This window comes from Marasmius oreades, chromosome 8, assembly GCF_018924745.1.
Source record: "Marasmius oreades isolate 03SP1 chromosome 8, whole genome shotgun sequence".
Classification (NCBI taxonomy): domain Eukaryota; kingdom Fungi; phylum Basidiomycota; class Agaricomycetes; order Agaricales; family Marasmiaceae; genus Marasmius; species Marasmius oreades.
This window is the reverse complement of record NC_057330.1, coordinates 92,570-113,029: the sequence shown is the minus strand read 5'-3', so window position 1 is coordinate 113,029 and position 20,460 is coordinate 92,570. Positions and strand designations below refer to the sequence as shown.

Here is a 20,460-nt window from a genome sequence, read left to right as displayed (position 1 = left end):
ACCTTGATCTTTCTCCCAACCGTCAGCCAATATATATGAACGGGATTTTACCAGCGAAATCGACATCTTCCCCAGAACAGAATCCGCGAACCCTTCGCTCGGTTCGAAAACGGCATATCTTCCGTCCACCGCTCCCCAGTTTTACCCAGTTACGAGAAGAACCTTCGGCCGGTCAGGATGTGGAAGTGAGAGTGTCCAAGGCTTCAACTGAAGTACGTGTCTGTCTATCAGTTCGTTGTCGAAGTTTTACGAGCTAATAAATTTTCAGAGCTCGTCTCCAATCTCAGTGAATGTTCGACCTCCGACTTTATCTTCTGAAGCTACAACAACAATGGACAAACTTGAAGTCTCTTCACCAACTGATCCAGTTATGGCTCGCCGTGCCAAACGCGACCGCAAACGAAGAAGAAAGGCGATGCTTGATATGCCCCTTCCTCCACTTCCGCAAGGAGAAGAGGAACCTCAGGCGGAAGCACCTCAGGCGGAAGAACCTCAAGCGCTTGAAGTAAAAGAGGATGAATCAAACTCACCAGTGCAGTGTATGTACGCGCTATTACTATTTCTTGCGGCTGTTTCCTGTTTCTGATGGCAGTCCCCCCTTGTTGGATCTTTTCCCTTTAGATTTTCCACAGAAGGTGCCTTTTCCATCCAAACTGGCTATCAATGTGCTCCTCGTTAATCAACCCGCATGTGCTTGTTAGATATATTCGGTACGTCAAGCTTTCGGAATTGCATCGGATTTGGATAAACCTTTACACCGTCCCCTCCACAGACTCTGTTTGAAGTGGCAGAACGCGAAATACGCCGGAGTTCCGTTGGGTAATATACAGCGTATCTGATACACTCGGATATCTGCTAATGCCTGCATTAATCAGTTCTGCCGATACGATGGACACATTCTTATCACAATCCGAGGAGCCTATCCCGCTTGGTGCCGTTCATGGCGTTATTCATAGCCATCGTTATCGAGAAAAACTATCCGAGGTCTGTCTGTTCTCCACTCTGACCTGATACCTGGTACTTGTTGTTGACACGTGGAATGTAGATGCTTGACACCACAGAGAATCCAAATTTTGCCAAGGTGTACGAAGCTACGGCGAAAGATGAACAGAAAGTGGCGGATTTGTTCGAGCGGATAGTCAATTCGAAGATGGAAAGACGTGTTGCTTTGGCATTGAGAGGTGCTGATGCAGAGTCGTTCATGGATGCGTTGCAACTTGTTCGTGACCAGAATTCGTTTGTTGTGCGTCTTCTTACTAATCTTTCGATTTTCGACTATAGATCCTCGACGAGAACATAGAATGCTCTATCACGCAAAACGACGCGCTGAAGGCTCAAATGCGAGGGCTTCTGATACAGCTTTCGAAGTTATCCACCGGCCTACCGGAATCGATGTTTATCTCCGGAGTGGAACCCGTGAAGAATAGAAGGTACCTGGGCGGTACTTTTGGAGACGTTTATCGAAGCATGTATAATGGGAAGCCGGTTGCGCTGAAGATGCTGCGGATGTTCCAGAATCAGGCGGAGAGGAGCAAAATCTACAAGGTGAGCTGTTAATTCCAATCTGAAAGGGGTTTAAACTTATTCTCTTGTGAAGCGATTTTGTAAAGAGGCATCTATATGGCAAGGCTTGAAGCACGAGTTTGTATTGCCCCTCCTCGGCATCGACGCGGAGAATTTCCCTCGACAACCTTGCATGGTGTCACCGTGGATGATGAACGGAACGCTAGTCCAGTTTCTGAGAAAAAATCCTAGGTCTAATTTGGATCGTCTCGTACGTATGTTTATTGTTCTTCTCCGGTTTGCCTCCCCCCACTGAACCTTTCTTCCACAGCTCTACCAAATCATTCAGGGCATAGACTACCTTCACTCCCAGGAGGTTGTACACGGAGATCTAAAAGGGGTACGCAAGCTACTGCGTTGTCGGGGTATAGACTAACCTGAAGTTGTGGTTACCTAGGGAAACATCCTTATTGATGAAAGGTGCAGGCCTCGGCTTGCAGATTTCGGTCTGACCGTATTCGCAGAAGCTACCATGCAGAGCACAACGGACCATGGTGGAACATTGCGTTGGATGGCACCTGAACTTCTATACCCCCACGGAGAACCTCAAAGGAGGTCGTATGCAAGTGATATCTACGCTTTTGCTTGCGTTTGCGTTGAAGTGAGCTTTATCTTCTACCCTTCCGACGTCAACGACCTCATCTTTCTTATTCTCTAGGTCTACACTGGAAAGTGTCCGTTCGCCGAAATCCCAAGCGAAGGCCAGGTTATCACCCAGCTTTTCCAGGGTGCCCGACCGAAACGACCAGAGAAGATATCAGATTCTCTCTGGAAGATCGTGACTCACTGCTGGCAGACCGATAAAGCCGCTCGGCCTCGAAGTCATAGGGTTGTTGATGCTCTCTCTAAAATCAAGAACACGGGCGGAGATGGTTCAATATCAAGCGGAACTTGGGATACCCTGCAGCCAAACGCAGATCCCATGTTTATGGGTCGGCATCTTGAGGCTCGAGGGCCGGGGGAAGCTTCGAGCAGGCGGAAGCCCTTTACGCCATTCACTTCTCCACAACGCTCGCTGCTTGACCACACCATGCGGTGGCTTGACCAGGATATTGAGGATGAATTTTCTCAATGTCTGAAATGTGTCAGACACCACGCCGATCCATATCGGATGTATTACCACGCGCAACCCTTACAGCAGAAGTACGTCGTTTGCATCGTTATCCCCCGTTGTTGATGCTAATCTATGATCACAGTTCCTCCGTCAGTATCTTTACTGTTCGAATGAAGGGCACCAGCTCGGTTTATACCGTAAAACAGATCGACTTTCGACAACCTGGATTGACGAAACATCTAAGCCGTCTCATTGACGAGTTCCACGACATGCGATTCCTCCCCCATCCCAATATCGTCAATTACGTTGATCTTTTCCAATACGGGAACCATTTATGGGTCGTTATGGACGCTATAGCGGATTCTATACCCCTCAGTAAGCTCCTTCGGCGTACCTCAGGCTTGAAGGAGGCCTACATGGCAAATGTGATACGGAATATACTGCAAGCGGTGCATTATCTGCATCGACATGGGATTGTTCATGGGAATATCTCTTCCGAGCAAGTGTTGCTTGACACTTCGCAGACTCATGGTGTGCGTCTGAGTAAGTTTCTCGCTATGTTGGATGGTTCGCTCTAACATGCTGACCAAATTTGTATCCTAGAGCTCTGCGCGATGATTATGGACCCCGATTCCTCACCCTCACAGAGGCTGGCCGCTCCAGAAACTCGCGAAGGCAAAATAGGACCTGAAGTAGATATTTGGAGCTTGGGTATCCTCGGTATCGGTAAGCTAACTCGTATCCTTCTTTCAACTGATATTAACCCTTCCGCAACGCATAACCAGAAATGTGGGATTGCACGATAGACCTCAATCAAGAACGTGTGGATTTACTACTACAAGTACTCAAGAATGCGACCCCTCCAACTGCACACATGAGGAGTTTTCTCAATCAGGCTTTAGAAGTAAATCCGGCTTTCCGACCTACGGCTGCGAAGCTACTACAGGTGTGTGAACCCTGTCGTGTCGCTAGGTGTCTAGGTACATGAGTGCTTACTCAACTCTTTGCAGCATTCGTTCCTGAGTAACATTGAACCCAAACGGAATGTTGTCAGGAACACGACTGGATTGATTCGAAGTCTCACTGATCCAAAGCAGAGGTCGCGAGAGGGCGTTGGTATGAACCGCAGTCGGACCGCTAAGAAGTAAGGTAGTGTGTGCGTACATCGTTTTCGAGTTTACAGGTTCATACAGATAAACTACGCCTATTCGAGTAAATTGGACGGTCTTATTAGTTGGGATGCAACTTATACACATACTACTCTTCAATGACGGACATGATGTATCTCACTTTGAGTATCATTTTACTCCCTTAATAAATGCTGAAAAGGTTTATGCCCTCATATGATTCCAACGTCCAGACTGCAATATGAACATCTGAGCCCAATCCATAGCTTCAAGCTGCCATGGAAATTACGGCACAATGACGGCATATTTTTTTTTCGTTCCTGTCACCTTCCGCGTTCAATTTCAATCCGTTTGGAACTCCCAGCTGCTGCAAGAGGGCCACCGCGACTGAGCTTTAATGCTACGTATCGACGGACCGAGTTTGAAATGCCCACTCGCCTACTGCAGTACGTATCTTCCGAGTTTGATGAAATTGGAAGTCTGTCAACATCAATGGAAGCAGAATGAACGAATAGGAGCGAGCCGTCCTTGAAGTTCAGCATGAGTTATGCAAATAAGTCTAATTGAATGGCTAAAGCTCTCGCCGTCTGGTATAAAAGGAGTCGCAATCCCCTTGATTCCTCCACCAGATTCCAGCCATGAGATTGACCATCATCGCAAGCATCCTTCTGCTCTCGTTCTCCTCCATAGTTTTATCCCAATCTACGGAATGCGAAGCTGGTTGGGATAAAGTCGAACATCCACCTCAAAGCGGGAAGCTCGCTTGCCGCAAGGTCAATTGCATACCCAGGTGTCAACTAGGAGAAGGCAGGTCTCGACGGGATTACCGTCTTGCCACGGTGCGTTTCTGGTCTCGCGACTATATAATCTTCGGTAACAAATATTTGCTTCTCGACTGGAATTAGGAGGATCCCACTGCTACCAAGTGCACGACACACTGCTGTCCACCGGAGCAAAAATTGGTGATTCATGATGAAGAGACTAGAGTTGGTGTGGTAAGTTTTTGTTCGATCCCCATTGAACCAATCCCAGGAGGCTCACGGTGCTCCTCCCCCATCACAGTGCGTTTAAGAGGGTGAAAGAGGGTGAAGTTTACCAGGGTGAAGCGCCAGACGATCGTTCTGTCAAGCGAGCTGTCGTTACTAGTACTACGCACGTTATGGCATTAATAACATCAACGTCACCTTTCGTTTATTGAGTTTTCACTGCGTACCAGCTGCTGGTCCGGTGCTACAACGCCGTTAAGAATGACGATTATACTCGAAAACACACAGCTCTACTCTACTATAACAATTGATAACACATCCAGAACTTCGTTTCTTTCCCTTCAAGTTCGCGGGCTTGGGTGGAGCAGATTTCTTGGCGGTGTAGCAGGTTTCTTCGCGGGAGGTGCAGCTGGAGCCTTCGGCTGTGCAGGGGGTTTCTTTGCTGGGGCCTTCAGAGGGGTGGCGGGTGGCTTGGAGGGGGGTCGCTGTCTTTGGTTTCTTCGCAGGTGGAGTAGCGGCATTACTACTAGCCCGGGGTCGCTTCCTGGTAGCTGATGTTGACGGTCATCCGGGACTTTTCAGATGAGCAGCATTCGTTTTTTGCGCTACGGCGGACAGTCTAAGCAAAAAATAATTGTATACCCCTTAAATAGAGACTTACGTGCCAGTGGAATTAATACCGTCCAATACTGCTATAATCACTTGCAAAGATTGACTTGAAAGAGGTAAATTTGGCTGCCTGAACGATGTAATCCATTTCCGCTTTAAATTTTTGCAGCGACTCTAAGACAGTGTCCGTCGACTTCAACACCACCAGGAGTTAAGGTACCACAGCCGGTATTACTTGAATATGAATGAGCATCCAAGCTAACCTATTCGGAAAAGGTCAACTTCGGAGAAGCAGCGAAACCCTAGCTTTGCTTTGCAGTCTAGTCGTTATGAAGATGGCGAAGTCGGTGGAATTACCATCATGATAGTACTGCCGAGGAAAGTGCCTGATGAGTATGATTGGGACCGTGCAATCTGTTAACTTGAAGTTGGTGATGGCAGGCAGCAGGAAATGCCAGCAATTGTTGATTTCTGAGGCGGGGCATGTCAGCAGAACATCGATCTACTTACTCAAATGCACTGACCTGGACCTGCCAGTAAGTCCACCAAAGGATCGTATCTTCAAACTTAGCATTTAGTCGTATGGCTTCAAGCAATGAGCGTGACTTTACCTGGTGACCGTGTCACACACACACATCGACTTACAGCGTTCCATGAAAAAATAACCTGGTAAGCCATTTGCATTGGTATCGATGACAATCATTCTGTATCAAGAAAGTCGTAAAGTGTTCAATCACATTGCATAGATAATCCATGACTTCGGCCATGCAATCCATCACAGTCACAGCAATCCCGGAACTACGATCTTCCTCTCTTTTGGGTACGCATCGCCAAACTTCTCCTTGTACCAGAGATGTCCCCTATACGCACGTGGAAGCATCACGAGAACCTCATTTAACAGGAATATCCAAGGGGGAGTGAAACGGCCCATGAAGAACATTGGTGGTGTCTGGATGAAGTCACGTAAGATCGATGGGAGGCGGACGAGGAGATTGGGAAAATTCGCGATAGCAGCCGGTGAGCTCATGTGAAGCAACGTGCTAAGTGAGATGGGAACGGGCGAAGCCGCAATCGCAAATCCGAGCCATTCAAGCCACTCGCAAAAGTAGTTCGGGAAGGTGATGTATTTGTAAAGGAGGCCGTACGGGATAGCATAGTGCTCTCCTTGCTGTTTGGGTTGTCCCGGCTTCGCATCGTCGTTCTTCTTATCGCTCTGCCCTTTAGTTTTGCGTCTGAGGTTGAACAGAATCTCATCATGTGCGATGTTCCCCACAAATCCAGCCGCCCATAGCGTGATGGCAGCCCACCACCACCATTCTTTCTCCTTTCCTGCAAGCCATATCCTAGCTTGTGGGCTGTTTAGGTACGTGCCCATGAGACTACCGTTAACCACATTGAACAGAATGGAAGCGAATGGAACGCTAATGTGCGCCTTTGAACGAGAAGGAGTCCTCAATGGGCTGATTATGGCGCGATTGCCGTAATGTACGAGGAAAAGACCGAGTAGAACCTTCTGTCCCGGATAAAGGGGAAGCTGAGATGTTGGAGTAAGGACGGGCATTGAAAGTGGCGCCGCAAGGAAAGAAAGGGTACAGCATATCGGAGAAAAGATTTCCATGATCATCCATGCGATCTTGGCTTTCGTTTCACCGCATGTCAGCCCTTGAGGTGATACAACAAGAAAGCTACGTACCGTTAACGTACATCGGCCCGTCTCCTCTAGAAAACCGTCCAAATTGTGCATCAATCTTGAACGTTGCAACAAAGGCGGCGATGGAAAGCAAGATAAAGTTTTTTCGGGTAGCTTCCATGCGATGGTAGTGATTCTATTAGCGTTACTCTCTAACAATAAGAGAGATAAACTCACAATCATAGATATGGCGAGCCTGAGGAACGGAGATGTACTCTGACAGCAGTTCTGACAGCGACATCGTAGGTGAAGTTCAGGATGGAAACGAAGACGTCATAGCGTGTATCAACATCAACGAAGAACGGTCACGTTACCAAATATTTACGCGTTGTTGTGCCATCCAAACAATCAACGAACTTTGTCAAACTTCTCTCGCAACGTCTCAGGATCCCGGTAGCCTGTGACTTGAAATGACTCGGTTGATCGGTTCCGGACGCTCCTACGGGACCGCAGACCAGAGTCAGCCCCGAATCCCGCCCTTCTCAACGTGGGTGGGTCCACGACGAGGCTCAATTTGGAAAACATTTGGCGGGGAGGCGGGAATCATGTAACGTTCGATGCCAAACAACAACCAGGTATAAGAACCCCACAGTTTTCCCCAAGATTCCCGTCAAAGTTCTCCACGCTGAGTACTTCAGCAATAACTCGACTCAGTGCTTCCCCTTTCAACTCGGAATGAATTACTTAACCTCCTCCACATGTGGACATTATCCCCGGGACTCTTTCTCGGATTCTGGTTCGAGTCGTAGTACGAACTCTCGTTTACCGAGTGTATGGGCGTCTTCGGAATCTAGAGGGCGTACAGAGACGCCTGCGACGACCCACTCTTTTTCATCTTATCACTTCCCCGATGATCTTGTGCACAAGATCACCCCGCAGTCAGGAAGCTATGTTGGCTATGATAACGGAAGTCCTCGTTCATGTGGCGAAGCTCGCTTTTCAAGTATGCCATGCGATGACTCTCGTCGGCCCGAAGCATCTTATGTCTACCCCAGCGTCTACCCTTCTGGTGATGGTGAGCAATTTTGAAGCTTTCGCGTGAAAGTTTCTCAGACGATCGCCTCTAGTCTCCTCACAGAGCCAATCAAGAACTTCTTCTGCACACGATTTCGAAACATACTCGCCCTCTGAACATATATCGGTATATAGTCGATATTCGGGGCATTCCAATCGTACAAGTACCACCGTGAACGTTGCTACCTCGTACGATGCATCTGTCACAAGCGCCTACGAACTACACGACGCATATTCGTCAACTTCTACTTACCACCGTCCATCTTCGTCACGCATTGGGACCGTTTGTTCAAGCTCTGGAGCTCCCTCAATCCTAAGCACACCAAGTCACACCTCACCAGGCGTATTCTCTTCCGATCGGGCAGTTACAGCCTCACTCCCTATGCGTTTCCGCCCAGTTTCTAATGTATCGGAGACAAGGATGAACGAAGAAGTGCTTCCCGAAACCTTTGTCGTATCTCCGTTCCTCCGCCCTAATCCCCCCGTCATCTTCGATGTTACACGTCCCCTCAGAAGTATCAGAACGGATAGTAATGCAAGGGGCATCGGAACAATGTCTGACCCTGCGACCTCACCTCCTATACGATCCGGCTACCTGGTTTTAAAGTTCTCGTTTCCCGGTCTTCGGGTTGAAGACAATTTGCTTCAAACATGTGTGGTTTCCCAACATCACAGCGGCCACGACCGAATACTATCAGTCTGGGATGTATACGCCGCTATTTCGGCTTTCCTTGGGGAAAATATCCCGAAGGAAACTTTGATTAGGTTACTTCAGGCAAGCAATGGTAAGGAATCTCGAAGGGCGGAAAGAAGAGGGAGACCGGATGTTCGTTGGATCGACGTGTTAAAGGACGGTACGTTGTTTTTCGCTCTCAGGATAGTGGGACTTAGGAGAGGTACGTATGTTATTGCTGAAGTTGATCTCCGACAGCCATAATCGTTGTTTCTTCTCCCTTTTCTTACAGTCACATTCAGCTTTGGGAATAAAAGGTAAGTGGTTGGATTGTTGGACTGGAACCGGCCGACGTTCGTGTATATATGTGTGTCGGTCCGAATCTTAGTTTCTCGATTATCTGGCTTCCATATGTATACTACTGCTTGGACACTTTACACATAGATCGACTTTATTTTTGATTATCAATGGGGTAGATGGACTATTAAGGCGGAGACAGAGATCGTTGACGAAGTTATACTTAATCTTTTTTCAAATTCGCGTGTATCGGTAATTTTTATTGAATAAAATTCTTTGCACCAAAATCCTTCGAGACCACTCAGGTATGTTGAAACATCGTCTTCAAAATTCGATTATACAATGCAGTCTTTACAAATTACATGGAGAGCAATGCTCAATTTCGGTGAGATATATTCATGATTGGTGTAACGGTGTCGTAAATTGAATCAGCTTGCCTGTCATTCATAACCTGTCGTATCGCGTACTAGCCGGCGGATATACCCTTTAAAGAGTTTGAACCCTCAAATTCTCATCGAGGCGATCAATCTTCCTATCGATACCACCCAACAAGATCTTGAAAATGACATCGTCCGTGAACTCTGGGTGGCTAGGGTCAAACGGCGTCGTATCTACAGGAAAAATAGGAAATGAGTAACATGATAAAAGTAGCAAATGAGTTCGAAAGTCGATACTAACCAACCATATCCTGAATCCGAGATAGAATGAGGAGGATAATATCATTATCATTCCGCATGGTTGAGAACGAAAGGAGGCCATACCCTGATACCATGTTGCTTGTGAAGGGAGCGATCAAGCCTCTGCAAGGACAGCGTAGCCTCCGCATCATTACCAATTTGAACGAACTGGATGCCGAGCATGTGTTCGGGGACTTGGGAGCGATGGAGTCTTTGAGCGGCTTTGACAATCACAGATTCGACGTCATCAGCTAGTGAGAGGTGAGAGGTGAGCTCAGACGAGGGATCTCATGGTAGGGAGACCGGGATGACTCACTAGGGTCACCGTCCGTGATGACGATGATGTTGACAGGTTTAGCAGGGAGTCCGCCTTGAGCCTTGGACCTTCGTTCAACGATAGGGACATATTCATCGAGAACACGGTCAAGGCGCTTTCCAGTTGGAGTAGCACCTAAGAGCCTTTACTCAGAAGCTGTATCCGAAGGTGATGCGTAAATTACTCACCATCTGGATAGATCGAATTGAAGAGATGAACGACTTCGTTTCTAGTCTAGATATATATATATATATATCAGTCTCCGCAATCACAAATCGAATGATGTTAATCACCTTGATGTTCTTTTGGAAACGGTCACTGTTGAGGAAGTAAAGATCCACACCGTCGTCGTCAAATCGAGGAGACCCCTCTGCAACTGCGGCAAGAGCGTCACGAGCTTGGTTCCAGCGGCCGTCTGATATCATCTAAACATCATATAGCCCGTTTTTAGGACGATGCTTCATTCAACAAGAAAAAGAAACTTCGTACCGAATCCGAATCATCAACGACAAGGACAATGTCCATCGTCGTCCCGGTTTGTTTCGCCACGGAAGGGCCGGCGTTAAAGGAGTAGAAGAATCCAGATGCTTGAACGAGCACTTCGTATTGTTCAACCTAACCAAGACTCAGGAATGAAAGCAACGCAAGAATAGCGTATAAAAACTCACCGACGCCTCACGGCCACTATTCGCGACTACGACGGCTTTTGAAGCCCCAGCAGCGATCGTTCCGTATCCTATCGATACTAGTGAGTGTTCCGATCATCGTACATCACAAGCGTGCTACGTACGCAGCTGACCCTGAAGTCAAGGTTAGAACGGGCGTATCACGATGAATAGATCGATCAACTTACCTCGTAGAAGCTTCGAGCAAAGAACGTGTCTTGCTCGTTCTCCTTACCGCACACGATCGCGTTGGCTGGTGGCACTCCGCTCTCAACAAAAATCTATATTCCCAGGAGGTAAGCTGCATGCAAGGAACTTCCCAAGTCCGCTTATCAAAACACGTACCCAGCTGTACGGAAGCAAAGAGCTCGGGTTGACGAAGCCAGTCAAGCTACTGGCCGTGAGCTGCTTAGCTTGTTGAATCCATTCCTTTTTACTGGAGAAGGAAGCTCCTGTAGGAGAGAATCGGTTCTGAATACTTTGACGATTACCGGTGAAGTAGCTGGGGCTTTCGAGTCCCGCCGGGGACAGCGGAGACAGAAGAGAAGAAGGTGAGGTTGGCTGCTGTGGTAGGGGCGAAGTCACAAGCGTCGAACCGAAACTGGTCTGTATGGTTTGTTTCCTCCACATTGTCTGTAATACTTCTACCAGAGTTTCGGTTGTGAAGCGCGTTTGTAGGCCTTGGTTTACGGTGGTTTCTGGTGAAATAAAAGAGCGTAATCAGCGAATCCTAATGACATTCTTAGAAGAAGAGCAAAATTCCCCACCGACTATATCCTATATTGAGGGAGAAGAGGGTCAGCAAAATAGGGTTAGATGCAATAGAACTACATATACCGGGATCTGGTACTTGCTCTCGAGGGCATCATCAAGATGCTTCAACGCGGCAGCAGCTTGAGGATCATCACCGATCTGAACGAAATGAATAGAAAGCTGGTTCGGAGAAATACGAGAGGCCTCAAGGCGATGCGCGGCTTCGACAATAACACTCTCTACATCGTCGGCTATTTGAAAGGAATTACTCTGAAGTTCTCTACCGGAGCATGCTTGCAAAAAAACTTACTTGGATCGCCATCGGTGATCACGACGATACTGACTGGCTTGCTGTTTCTCGCCTCGAGCCTGGCCAGGTAGAAATCGAGCACCTGCCTCAACCTGAAACCGGTAGGAGTTGCACCTAAGTGGAACACAGTTCAGTCCCGGATATCAGTAGTGAACTACTGATTACGTACCGTCCGGAGACCCAACGAAATCGAATGCGTTAGAGACAGATGCGCTGCTCTGTTGTGATATGAGTGCATTTATATCAATTAAGAAAAAGAAAATATTGTAGAGATTGCTTACAAGAATATCTCGCTGAGAAAAGTTATGGTTCAGGAAGAAGAGATCGAATCCATCAGCATCGACCTGACGGCAAGCTTGCGTGATTTCGGACAAAGCATTCCGAACTTCGCTCCACCGCGTGCCTTCCATCTATGCCGGCAATCGCTAACCTGATCAGGAAGGATAGCGTGATATCGATTATCGATACGTACGGAATCAGAGTCATCCACGACAAACACGATGTCAACGAGATCTTGAGGGTTTGATGGTTTCGATTTGGCTACAGGAAGTTGTTGTAGTTGTGGTACTGGCAGGGTCACTTGCGGTTGTTGGTTGGTTGCGAACGAGAATTGCGGTAGTGCCGTGGCTTGGATCAAAATCTCGTATTCTTTGACCTGATTATCGAAGTAAAAGCAAGTTAAGAAAACGAACGCGACGAGAGGTGGTGGAACGTACCGCAATCTCTTTTCCTTTGCAGATAATGAATGCCTTGAGACCCTCAGGTCCTTGGGTTATTCTTCCGACGCCTACATTAGGTGTTAAGCCTTTTGGGCGACGCAAGACATGTAATGTAACTGACGGAGTTGATCCTACACAATAGCCCTGACATGAGCCTCGGTAAGACCATGAAAGAATAAATGTATACCTCGTAGAAACTGCGACAAAGGAACGATGGTTGACTCTCGTTCCCGAGGTTTATGGCGTTTGGAGGAACGATACCGTTGGAGACGAGGAACTACGGAGGGCAAGTGATAAGTAACAGTCCACGGCCAAGGTCCAAACAAAATCAATGCATTACCCATCCGATGGCACTCTGCTGGAACTGTCCGGACTGGAGACTTCGAGTGCGTTCAAGCGCCTGTTGGTACCACTGTTGTTTCTTTGTGGGAGGTCCATAACGTCCAGGTGGGCTAGTGAGCGATGGAGAACCGACGCGGCCGGCAGGATAGCTATCATAGGTTGAAGTAGAGCCTAGTCCGAAGCTTGCTTGGGATCCTTGCCATCCGGGAGACGAGAGCTGTTCAACGAGAATGTCATTCGCTTGTCCAATCTGAAGACGGTGGCACAGATACGCACGTTCGAGTTGAAGATTCCATCACCGACTGGGAGGGGAGGGGAGGAAGGAAAAGGTTGAGAGGTAGAGTAAGTACTTTGTTGGCGAGTTTGGGTATAGCCAAACTGGGTGGCGGGGAACATGTCTGTAAGGTTTGACTTTAAGGTCAAGCGGAGGTGAAGGAGGAGAGTCAAGGTTTTATAGTAAATGAAGGTTTGCAGGATTCGATTCGATCGTAGTGCGTGCAGACCAAGGATACGGCGATTGGAACCATTGAGGCAAGATAGAAGAGAGCCAAATTGACGGGATTGACCTTTGACATGATGAGTGTATCGATAACCCAATCGATGGCAGGGTTTCTATTCAATGACAAGGGCAGAACAAGCGTCAGATATATTTATCGACGTCCACGACGCAAAAACACGACGAGATGGATGAGGATAAGGTGGTGCCGCTTGAGTTATGCCACGCCCAGCTTCCTTCCACCTCTGTTGACGTGCTATCAGCACATCTAAGCTTTCGGCTGTAGGTCTAACGTGACTGTGGTCGATGGTGTTTGCATTCAATTCATATATCGGGATTTTTGAGGTAACGTTTGTTCTTGGATGGCATTTAGGAGGATTTCAAACCGGCAATGCAATGCACCCAAGTTTTATGCTGCAAAAGCTAGTAATTTCGCAGCCAGAGGTAGCGGGAGAGGAAGTAAATGACTAACGGCGAATAAAACGAAATCACGATGCAATGACGTCATGACCCCTACCCGGATTGAACGGATGACCTTCTGGAAGTCCGAACTGGAATCAGACGCTCTACCGCTGAGCTAAGGGATCAGATAAAGGAGGCCACCGATCACACACCTTATAGGCGATGTCGTCCAGTGAGCTACCATGGAGCGATTATCATCCCTATATCGTCTTGATACTGGGCTCTCAACAGCAGAATAACCCTTTTTGCTGAATGGTGAGAGTTTGAGGAGAATTTTTGATTCCAGTCATGATGAAAGGTGGTAAGATGAAAAGACAACAAAAATGTCGAGAGCAGTACTTGAGGTGAGCGCAGGAGGTAAGTCGACTGACGCGTCAACTGTGCTTATCTCACTGCCACTATCTTATCCGGTACCTCGGCTCAAATCTTTCGTGGGAATTACAATGGCACCGGATTCGCTATGGCCAGATTTGGTTTCTTCTTTTATCTGCTCAACGACGTTGGCAGTGGACACCGAGAACACCAGTCAATCTGTCGCTATGCAATTATTTAATACAGGCGAGTTCAACTAATTGCTTCGTTAAACTTTCGTTCCTTCTTTAACCAGCTGCTCCAAAATGCACAGATAACCTTTTGTCGGGTTGCTAAACGGTTCCCATCCTCCCGCCTTTCTCACGTCGTCCATGATATGAGCCAAATGCGATCGTATGAGCTGGGAAGAAAACATAAGGACCACCGCATCCGAGTCGATAGGCTTCTCACAGTGACAGTCAGTGATTGTCACTGACTATTGCTCTTCTGGCGCTGTTTCAGCATGCCAATCAATTTACTGATGCGACCACCGGATACCTGAATTACATTTCAACGCATGGAAGATTCTTCCAGTGCCTTACCGAATGGGTGAGCTCCGAACTCTTCCATTGAATTATTCTCAAACTCAGAAGATCTGGTTTTCCTAGGTCTTTCGCACCTTCGTGTATCCCTGGACCATGTAGTACCTACTTACGCCTACGACGAACCGGATCATAATCTTTCCGCGGTTTCCAAGGGTGTCTTGACGTGCCACTCCATTTGCTTATAGTTGCTTATGCAGTCGTTACTCGTGGACACGAACATCTCTGTCAAGTTCATCACCTGATCGCTCGTGAATCAGTTTTCAGGTCCTCACTCATCAAACTTCGAACAAAAACAGGTTGGAGCTGCAATCAAAAAATCGAGAGGCCGACCTTGGGCAGTCCGAGTAGTCCGAGCAGTCCGGGCGTAGAATTTACTACTCAAATTTCAGGCCCACTTTCGTCGTAACAGTGAACTACGACGACAGATGGCTACCCGCAGTTATTGAGTGAGCCTATATTTGTGCTCCACAAGCTCGAGGTCTGGTGTTGGTCGGCTTTCATATTATAACCATACCATCCATCTCAAGTTGACGACCCCACCCTAGATCCGCTCTTTTTGACCCTCTTCATTCCTTCAAACGGCGTTGTCAAAGGTCCTTTAGAGTTTCTGCGTCATCATCAATCTAATGTCCAAGCGAAACGGCATTTCATACACATATAAAATTTGTGTTATCACGACCCCGTGGCCTATTCTTAATACAATTGGAGGGCGGCACTGTTTATTCGAATCAAGGTACTGTCATGGTTGCGCCAAGATCGTAACTTGAAGCACGATGATCTTTGGTACGGTTACCGCCGTCCTAGCAAAAGGGTGGCTCTATGATCCTATAAAAGCTCCCCATGCTCTTTTTTTTAAAACGTAGGCTCAAGCCTTATCTCCCACCTCGCTCCGCCCACAGCTCAAGATGCGCTACTTTCTGACACCTCTCGCTCTTGCTAGTAGCGCTGCGGTTATGGCGCAAGCGAAGATGTTCCACTGGCCTAACCGTCAGATGGAGATGTTGGACACCGTTTTCTTCGAGCAGACTGCCTTCCAAACCCCCGTCAGTAAGTGTGTGGTCAGAGATAACTCGACCGTCGCAGCTCAATGGGTCCGGATGGTAAGCCTGATGTTTTTTGTCGTCGCGGTCGTGGTAAAAATTCTGACTGAACTGACTGCTTCGTAGGCGTTCCATGACATTGCGACACACAACATCGACGATGGAACCGGGGGCATGGACAGCTCAGTCTTCTTTGAGCTTGATCGTGGGGAGGTTTGTATGGGCTTCACCCCGTCTAAACAAAGGTTGACTGATATTGATTTCATTAGAACGCTGGATTGGCCAGAGCCTTTCCCGACTTCTTGGGCTTCGGTTCTCGATTAATCAGTCGTAGGTTCAATCTTTTGATAGCTGTTCATCAAGATGTCCTTATCACTTGACTCATAGTCGCGGACTTGATCGCGGCTGGTGCGATCGTCGCATCCTTGGAATGTAATGGACCCGTCTTCCCTTACAGGGCTGGGCGTGTCGATGCAACTGGCCAAGGAGGAGGAGGGGCACCGAAGCCGTTCCTGAACCTCACCGACCTTCAGGAATCGTTCAGAAGACAAGGATTCAACAATGCGGAGATGATCGGACTTACCGCCTGCGGGCATGCGTTTGGTGGCGTTACGAAGAAAGATTTCCCCGATGTCATGCAAGATGAACGCCAATTCCAGTTCTTCAACAACAGGACCACGTTGTTCGACAACGGAATGTAAGTATAACGGTTTTTCCGGCCCGAGTATACCGTGACTGACTGGCGATTCTAGTGTTACACAATATCTTGAAGGAACAACCTTCAACCCGCTAGTGGTCGGTGTGAATGCGACCACTAATTCTGATATCCGAGTCTTCAATAGTGACCAGAACGCCACCGTTAAGGGGTATGTCATTATTCATATATACTTTCCCTGACCTTATTGACGATCATTTTACCAGTCTCGCCGATCCGGCAGCCTTCACCAAGACTTGTACAGACCTTTTCACAAGGATGCTCAACGTTGTGCCGGCCGGAGTCACTCTCACAGACGTCATTGAGCCATGGGATTACAAAGTAGGAGAAGCTCGTATCTCCGTGGCAAACAACACCGACAAGCTGTCGATGTCCACTACTCTCCGCGTAAGTCATTCTTTTATTCATCAACCAGCGCAGCCTGGAACTGATAACCTGCATCCTCCAACCTACAGCTCTTGAACCCCAAAGACAACCCCAGAAGACAAGTCAAGCTCGTGTGGGTCGACACACATGGAAGATGCTCTCAATGGTCAGGCTGCTCCGCTTTGGCTAGCGGGTCTACTCCCATCACCGGTAGTACTTTCTTCCAGAAGGGTTTCGGAAAGACAGCCATCCAGTACAATTTCAATATCAAGGACATCGACCCTTCCACATCCATCGGAAAATTCTGGTTCGAAATCGATGAGAGAGACGGTAGCAGGCCGACAGAGGTCAAGAACGACGACGGCAAAGGATACAACATTGCTCAGGACGACGTGCTATTCGACGTTACCCGAAGTACTCTGTTCACCAACGCGGATGGTACCAACTTCACCTCTCAGATAGTCATTGCCGTAAGTGTTGGACGTATCTCTTCATTCCCGTTTCTTGACTAATATAACACGGGGAATCGTCCAGGTCAAAGATAACTTAGCAGGAAAGGCTCCGATTAATGTCGAAACGGTGGATGCCTACACCGCTCCCCTCAAATACGACGTGCATGAAGCCAAGCTCGACACACGATTCAAGAAGACCGCCGGATACACCTTCTTCTCCTTGACGCCCCCGACTTTCAGGAATGCCGCGTTCGATGTGTACTACGGTCAAGTTGTTCCTCAGAACTTGAAGGTGCAGCACGGGCAGGTCGCTGAGGCGTTGAGCAAGGTTCAATCATTATCTTAAGGGTTCCTCGGGGTTGTTATTATCCTGTTTCGCCTTTGTCGCATTCACATCCATCGGCTAGTAATTGAAGTATCCATACAAGAATTGTAATTCATTCTATCTACTAGTACCTCACATCAAATCCAACTGTTTCACTCTAAACGTTACACCCACGTAGTTATCACCTACATCTGCCACAACAATGATGGGATGAGTACAGAACTCACCCCCTCAACCGGTATCGTAAATTCCACTCCCAAATCCAAATCCGAGATATGCGTGTAAGTATCCTTGTCTACTAGACACATAGAAACACCTTCAGTGTTTACTTGAAGTCCTGAGACGGCAATAGCCATCTGAACAAAGAATCCAAGTTGCCAATTTCGACCATAGTTCGGGTTATCCGCTACAAGAAACCCCGTTAAAAACCCGTCGGATCGTTTGTCCGAACCAAGAACTTGAGTGAATCATATGGGCAGCTTCCTGACACTGAAATAGAGAGAAGAGTGTCAACCAATTCGGTAGGGAGGGCTGGGCAGGTCGATGGAATGCTTCTCAAAACTCTGAGAGGTCGATTATCACAGTCGAGTTCTAGTTCACGTTTTAATAAAGAGAGGGTCCGTAATCCAACCTGCCGTAAGTAATGACTGTCGGCCGAAGACTGATCTCTGTGTGTTTTGATGGATTCCGGAAGAGTGCCACACGGCAATTGTGATGCATTCCTGGGGAGCGGGTGGCAGAAGTTTAGTCTGAAAGTCGGATCCTATATTCTGGAATACGCTGTGTCTGCGTAATCAGTACCGTATGCTGCAAGACATAAAGTGAAGACCATTTCTGCTTCACCAGCCATTGTGCATCCACCGTTCCATGAAATCCCACTTGCTTTGATTTCGATTCGGGAGGATACCTTGAGAATCACAAGTCCCCACTAACGCTCGGATGGCGAGGTTCAACCACATTCAAATCTGAACCTCAACCTCAACCATGACACCTAGGTCCATGAACAGGTCGGAGGAAATTTGGTCCAAATCGCCATGGAGATTTTGTTTTTTGAAGCCTACTTTTCGCGTGGTGAGACCCCAGTTTGAGTACCCTGAGGGTTTAGTCGGAAGTGTCGAAATCAGGAAGAAGACAGGCTTTCTGGCATTTGATGTATTGCAGGGAAATGTTTGATCGAAGGACGATGGATAGTGAAGCTTTCAAGGCTTCAGTAAAAGTACGCCAAATCGTCGTCTGAGGATATACATAATAGAAAGCTAGAGGAAAACGTCATAGCCACTGAAAATCGCCGGTTAATACCAAGGATCTCGTAAGCTGACAAACAGAGTTTTCACCGAGTGAGAATATAACGCGAAGGAAGGATGCGAATTTCAAGTGTCGAGGAAAGAGAGCCTAGATAGTCCGAGCTTTGTGGGATGTGATGATGGTCAGCCGTAAAAGCCGGCTGTCACATCTGATCGAGGAGATCAATGGAGGCCTTGAGCGTAACCGGGAGAGTACATCCACTGCCTGGAGGCTGGGATGCTAGATTAAAACGATTTTCCGTAACGGCAATGACACCAAGAACCTGTGGGTGACGAAACCAAGAGGAAACGAACAGTTAATTCTGATGGTGTTCTTTAGATCGTCGTGGTAGAGATGTAGAATGAGGATGGGATTAATGTGAAAAGCTCCGATGTCTAGGCAACAAGCAATGACTGATAGAAGTATATTGCCTGACTTTGTACTTGCGATTCGTGTCGGAATCTTGGTCTTTAAGCGATCTAGTACTCGGCAAGGGCATTTACGGTCCAATGATCATCGTAATCTTGCTTCAAAACACAGACGGTATCGTGCAACGGAGGTTTCGCTTTGCAATGGAATTTGTGCATATGCATATGGCTCCTCATCGAGAGGCACAGGTCTGATGCATATTGGCAGTCGGTCAAAAAGTAGGGGTTCGATATTCAACGTTCAACGATTGGCCCATAATCTAAAAACTAGTTTGGTAGAGGAGAGAAATGCTCTGTCGGTACGAAATTCCATGGCTTTGGCAAGAAGCTCTGGGGTACTCGAGCGGGCTCCATGAACGTGGGAGGAAAGGGTGCTTTTAGCACGTGAGACCGGTGTGACTAGTTGTGACGGTTCAAACTCGTCACACCATCTTACGAGCTCATTTCCGTTTGCCCTCTATTCAGTGCAATTCCAGGCTGAAAGAGCGAAGGACGCAGTCGCTTGATACCCTGATCTCTGGTTTCCAGATGTGTGTAAAATTTTTTCTCTTTTCAGTCTAGCTCGCAAGAACTGATGTTTATCCCGCCCTACTCAGCACCGCACTACGGTCCATCACTCCTACCTCCACTGTATTCTGTTCTGACAGATTCTCTTTCCGAATTCCAGAGTAGATGATCCGATTCAACTTACTACAAGGTGAACAAATCAAGGGCCAGGGTCGTTTCTGCGAAGCCCTCTATACCCTTTGAAGATCATTGCTATGCTCTTCTCTACGCCGAACCAGAGTGAGGCTCTGAGTGATAGCGGGCTATATCTGGTATGTGCCAGTTAGATTTGAACACTGGTTTCATCGGTTTGATTGACGATTTCCAAAAACAGCCGACTATCAGAAACCTCGAGTCCGAGCAGGGCCTTTACATCTCAACAACCCTCTAAGCTTTCCCAAATTGTTCACGCATTTGGCGTGATGATTCGACAAAAAGGAAATGCGGACAGATTGTTGGTATTGAGAACGAGTGAGATGAGTTGTTCTATGTCGTACGTAAGTCCCCTTTATTCACTTTCATCATTCTGGCAGTCTAAATGTCGATTCATCGGCCTACTGAACCTTCAGAAGGGCGCATCGAATGATGAAACTGTGATGTGATAGAAGATTCCCCCTCTCAGCGCGGTTACAGGAACGTTCTCGAGTTGTTCCCC

General features: G+C 47.6%; 6 protein-coding genes and 1 non-coding gene across 7 annotated transcripts; 5 read left to right on the top strand and 2 right to left on the bottom strand.

Annotated features, from left to right (window-relative positions):
* Nucleotides 1-35: 35 nt before the first annotated feature.
* On the top strand, nucleotides 36-701 carry E1B28_011961 (uncharacterized protein; the record flags this gene model as incomplete). The annotated part of the gene is made up of 3 exons (XM_043157018.1): nucleotides 36-212; nucleotides 269-539; nucleotides 622-701. 3 exons carry the CDS (start codon nucleotides 36-38, stop codon nucleotides 699-701), a joined length of 528 nt encoding a protein of 175 aa, XP_043004383.1.
* A 157-nt stretch (nucleotides 702-858) lies between these two features.
* E1B28_011960 (uncharacterized protein) lies at nucleotides 859-3,765 on the top strand (the record flags this gene model as incomplete). Its single annotated transcript, XM_043157017.1, has 11 exons — nucleotides 859-984; nucleotides 1,046-1,219; nucleotides 1,282-1,545; nucleotides 1,598-1,774; nucleotides 1,835-1,903; nucleotides 1,961-2,164; nucleotides 2,222-2,706; nucleotides 2,760-3,160; nucleotides 3,221-3,343; nucleotides 3,403-3,563; nucleotides 3,628-3,765. 11 exons carry the CDS (start codon nucleotides 859-861, stop codon nucleotides 3,763-3,765), a joined length of 2,322 nt encoding a protein of 773 aa, XP_043004382.1.
* A 617-nt stretch (nucleotides 3,766-4,382) lies between these two features.
* On the top strand, nucleotides 4,383-4,815 carry E1B28_011959 (uncharacterized protein; the record flags this gene model as incomplete). Its single annotated transcript, XM_043157016.1, has 3 exons — nucleotides 4,383-4,583; nucleotides 4,650-4,739; nucleotides 4,807-4,815. 3 exons carry the CDS (start codon nucleotides 4,383-4,385, stop codon nucleotides 4,813-4,815), a joined length of 300 nt encoding a protein of 99 aa, XP_043004381.1.
* A 1,135-nt stretch (nucleotides 4,816-5,950) lies between these two features.
* On the bottom strand, nucleotides 5,951-7,289 carry E1B28_011958 (uncharacterized protein). Its single transcript, XM_043157015.1, has 3 exons — nucleotides 7,207-7,289; nucleotides 7,033-7,143; nucleotides 5,951-6,977 (listed from the first exon to the last, which is right to left on the bottom strand). The coding sequence occupies exons 1-3, from the start codon at nucleotides 7,268-7,270 to the stop codon at nucleotides 6,121-6,123; spliced, it is 1,032 nt and encodes a 343-aa protein (XP_043004380.1). The 5' UTR covers nucleotides 7,271-7,289; the 3' UTR covers nucleotides 5,951-6,120.
* Nucleotides 7,290-7,900: 611 nt separating this feature from the next.
* On the top strand, nucleotides 7,901-8,980 carry E1B28_011957 (uncharacterized protein; the record flags this gene model as incomplete). The annotated part of the gene is made up of 2 exons (XM_043157014.1): nucleotides 7,901-8,044; nucleotides 8,097-8,980. Exons 1-2 carry the CDS (start codon nucleotides 7,975-7,977, stop codon nucleotides 8,978-8,980), a joined length of 954 nt encoding a protein of 317 aa, XP_043004379.1. The 5' UTR covers nucleotides 7,901-7,974.
* Nucleotides 8,981-13,798: 4,818 nt separating this feature from the next.
* On the bottom strand, nucleotides 13,799-13,878 carry E1B28_011956. The gene has a single exon. It is a non-coding gene; the product is annotated as a tRNA-Trp (tRNA).
* Nucleotides 13,879-14,247: 369 nt separating this feature from the next.
* On the top strand, nucleotides 14,248-17,702 carry E1B28_011955 (uncharacterized protein). Its single transcript, XM_043157013.1, has 10 exons — nucleotides 14,248-14,311; nucleotides 14,379-14,653; nucleotides 14,713-15,749; nucleotides 15,816-15,902; nucleotides 15,959-16,019; nucleotides 16,077-16,386; nucleotides 16,442-16,555; nucleotides 16,611-16,791; nucleotides 16,860-17,240; nucleotides 17,305-17,702. Exons 3-10 carry the CDS (start codon nucleotides 15,555-15,557, stop codon nucleotides 17,566-17,568), a joined length of 1,593 nt encoding a protein of 530 aa, XP_043004378.1. The 5' UTR covers nucleotides 14,248-14,311; nucleotides 14,379-14,653; nucleotides 14,713-15,554; the 3' UTR covers nucleotides 17,569-17,702.
* Nucleotides 17,703-20,460: the final 2,758 nt, after the last annotated feature.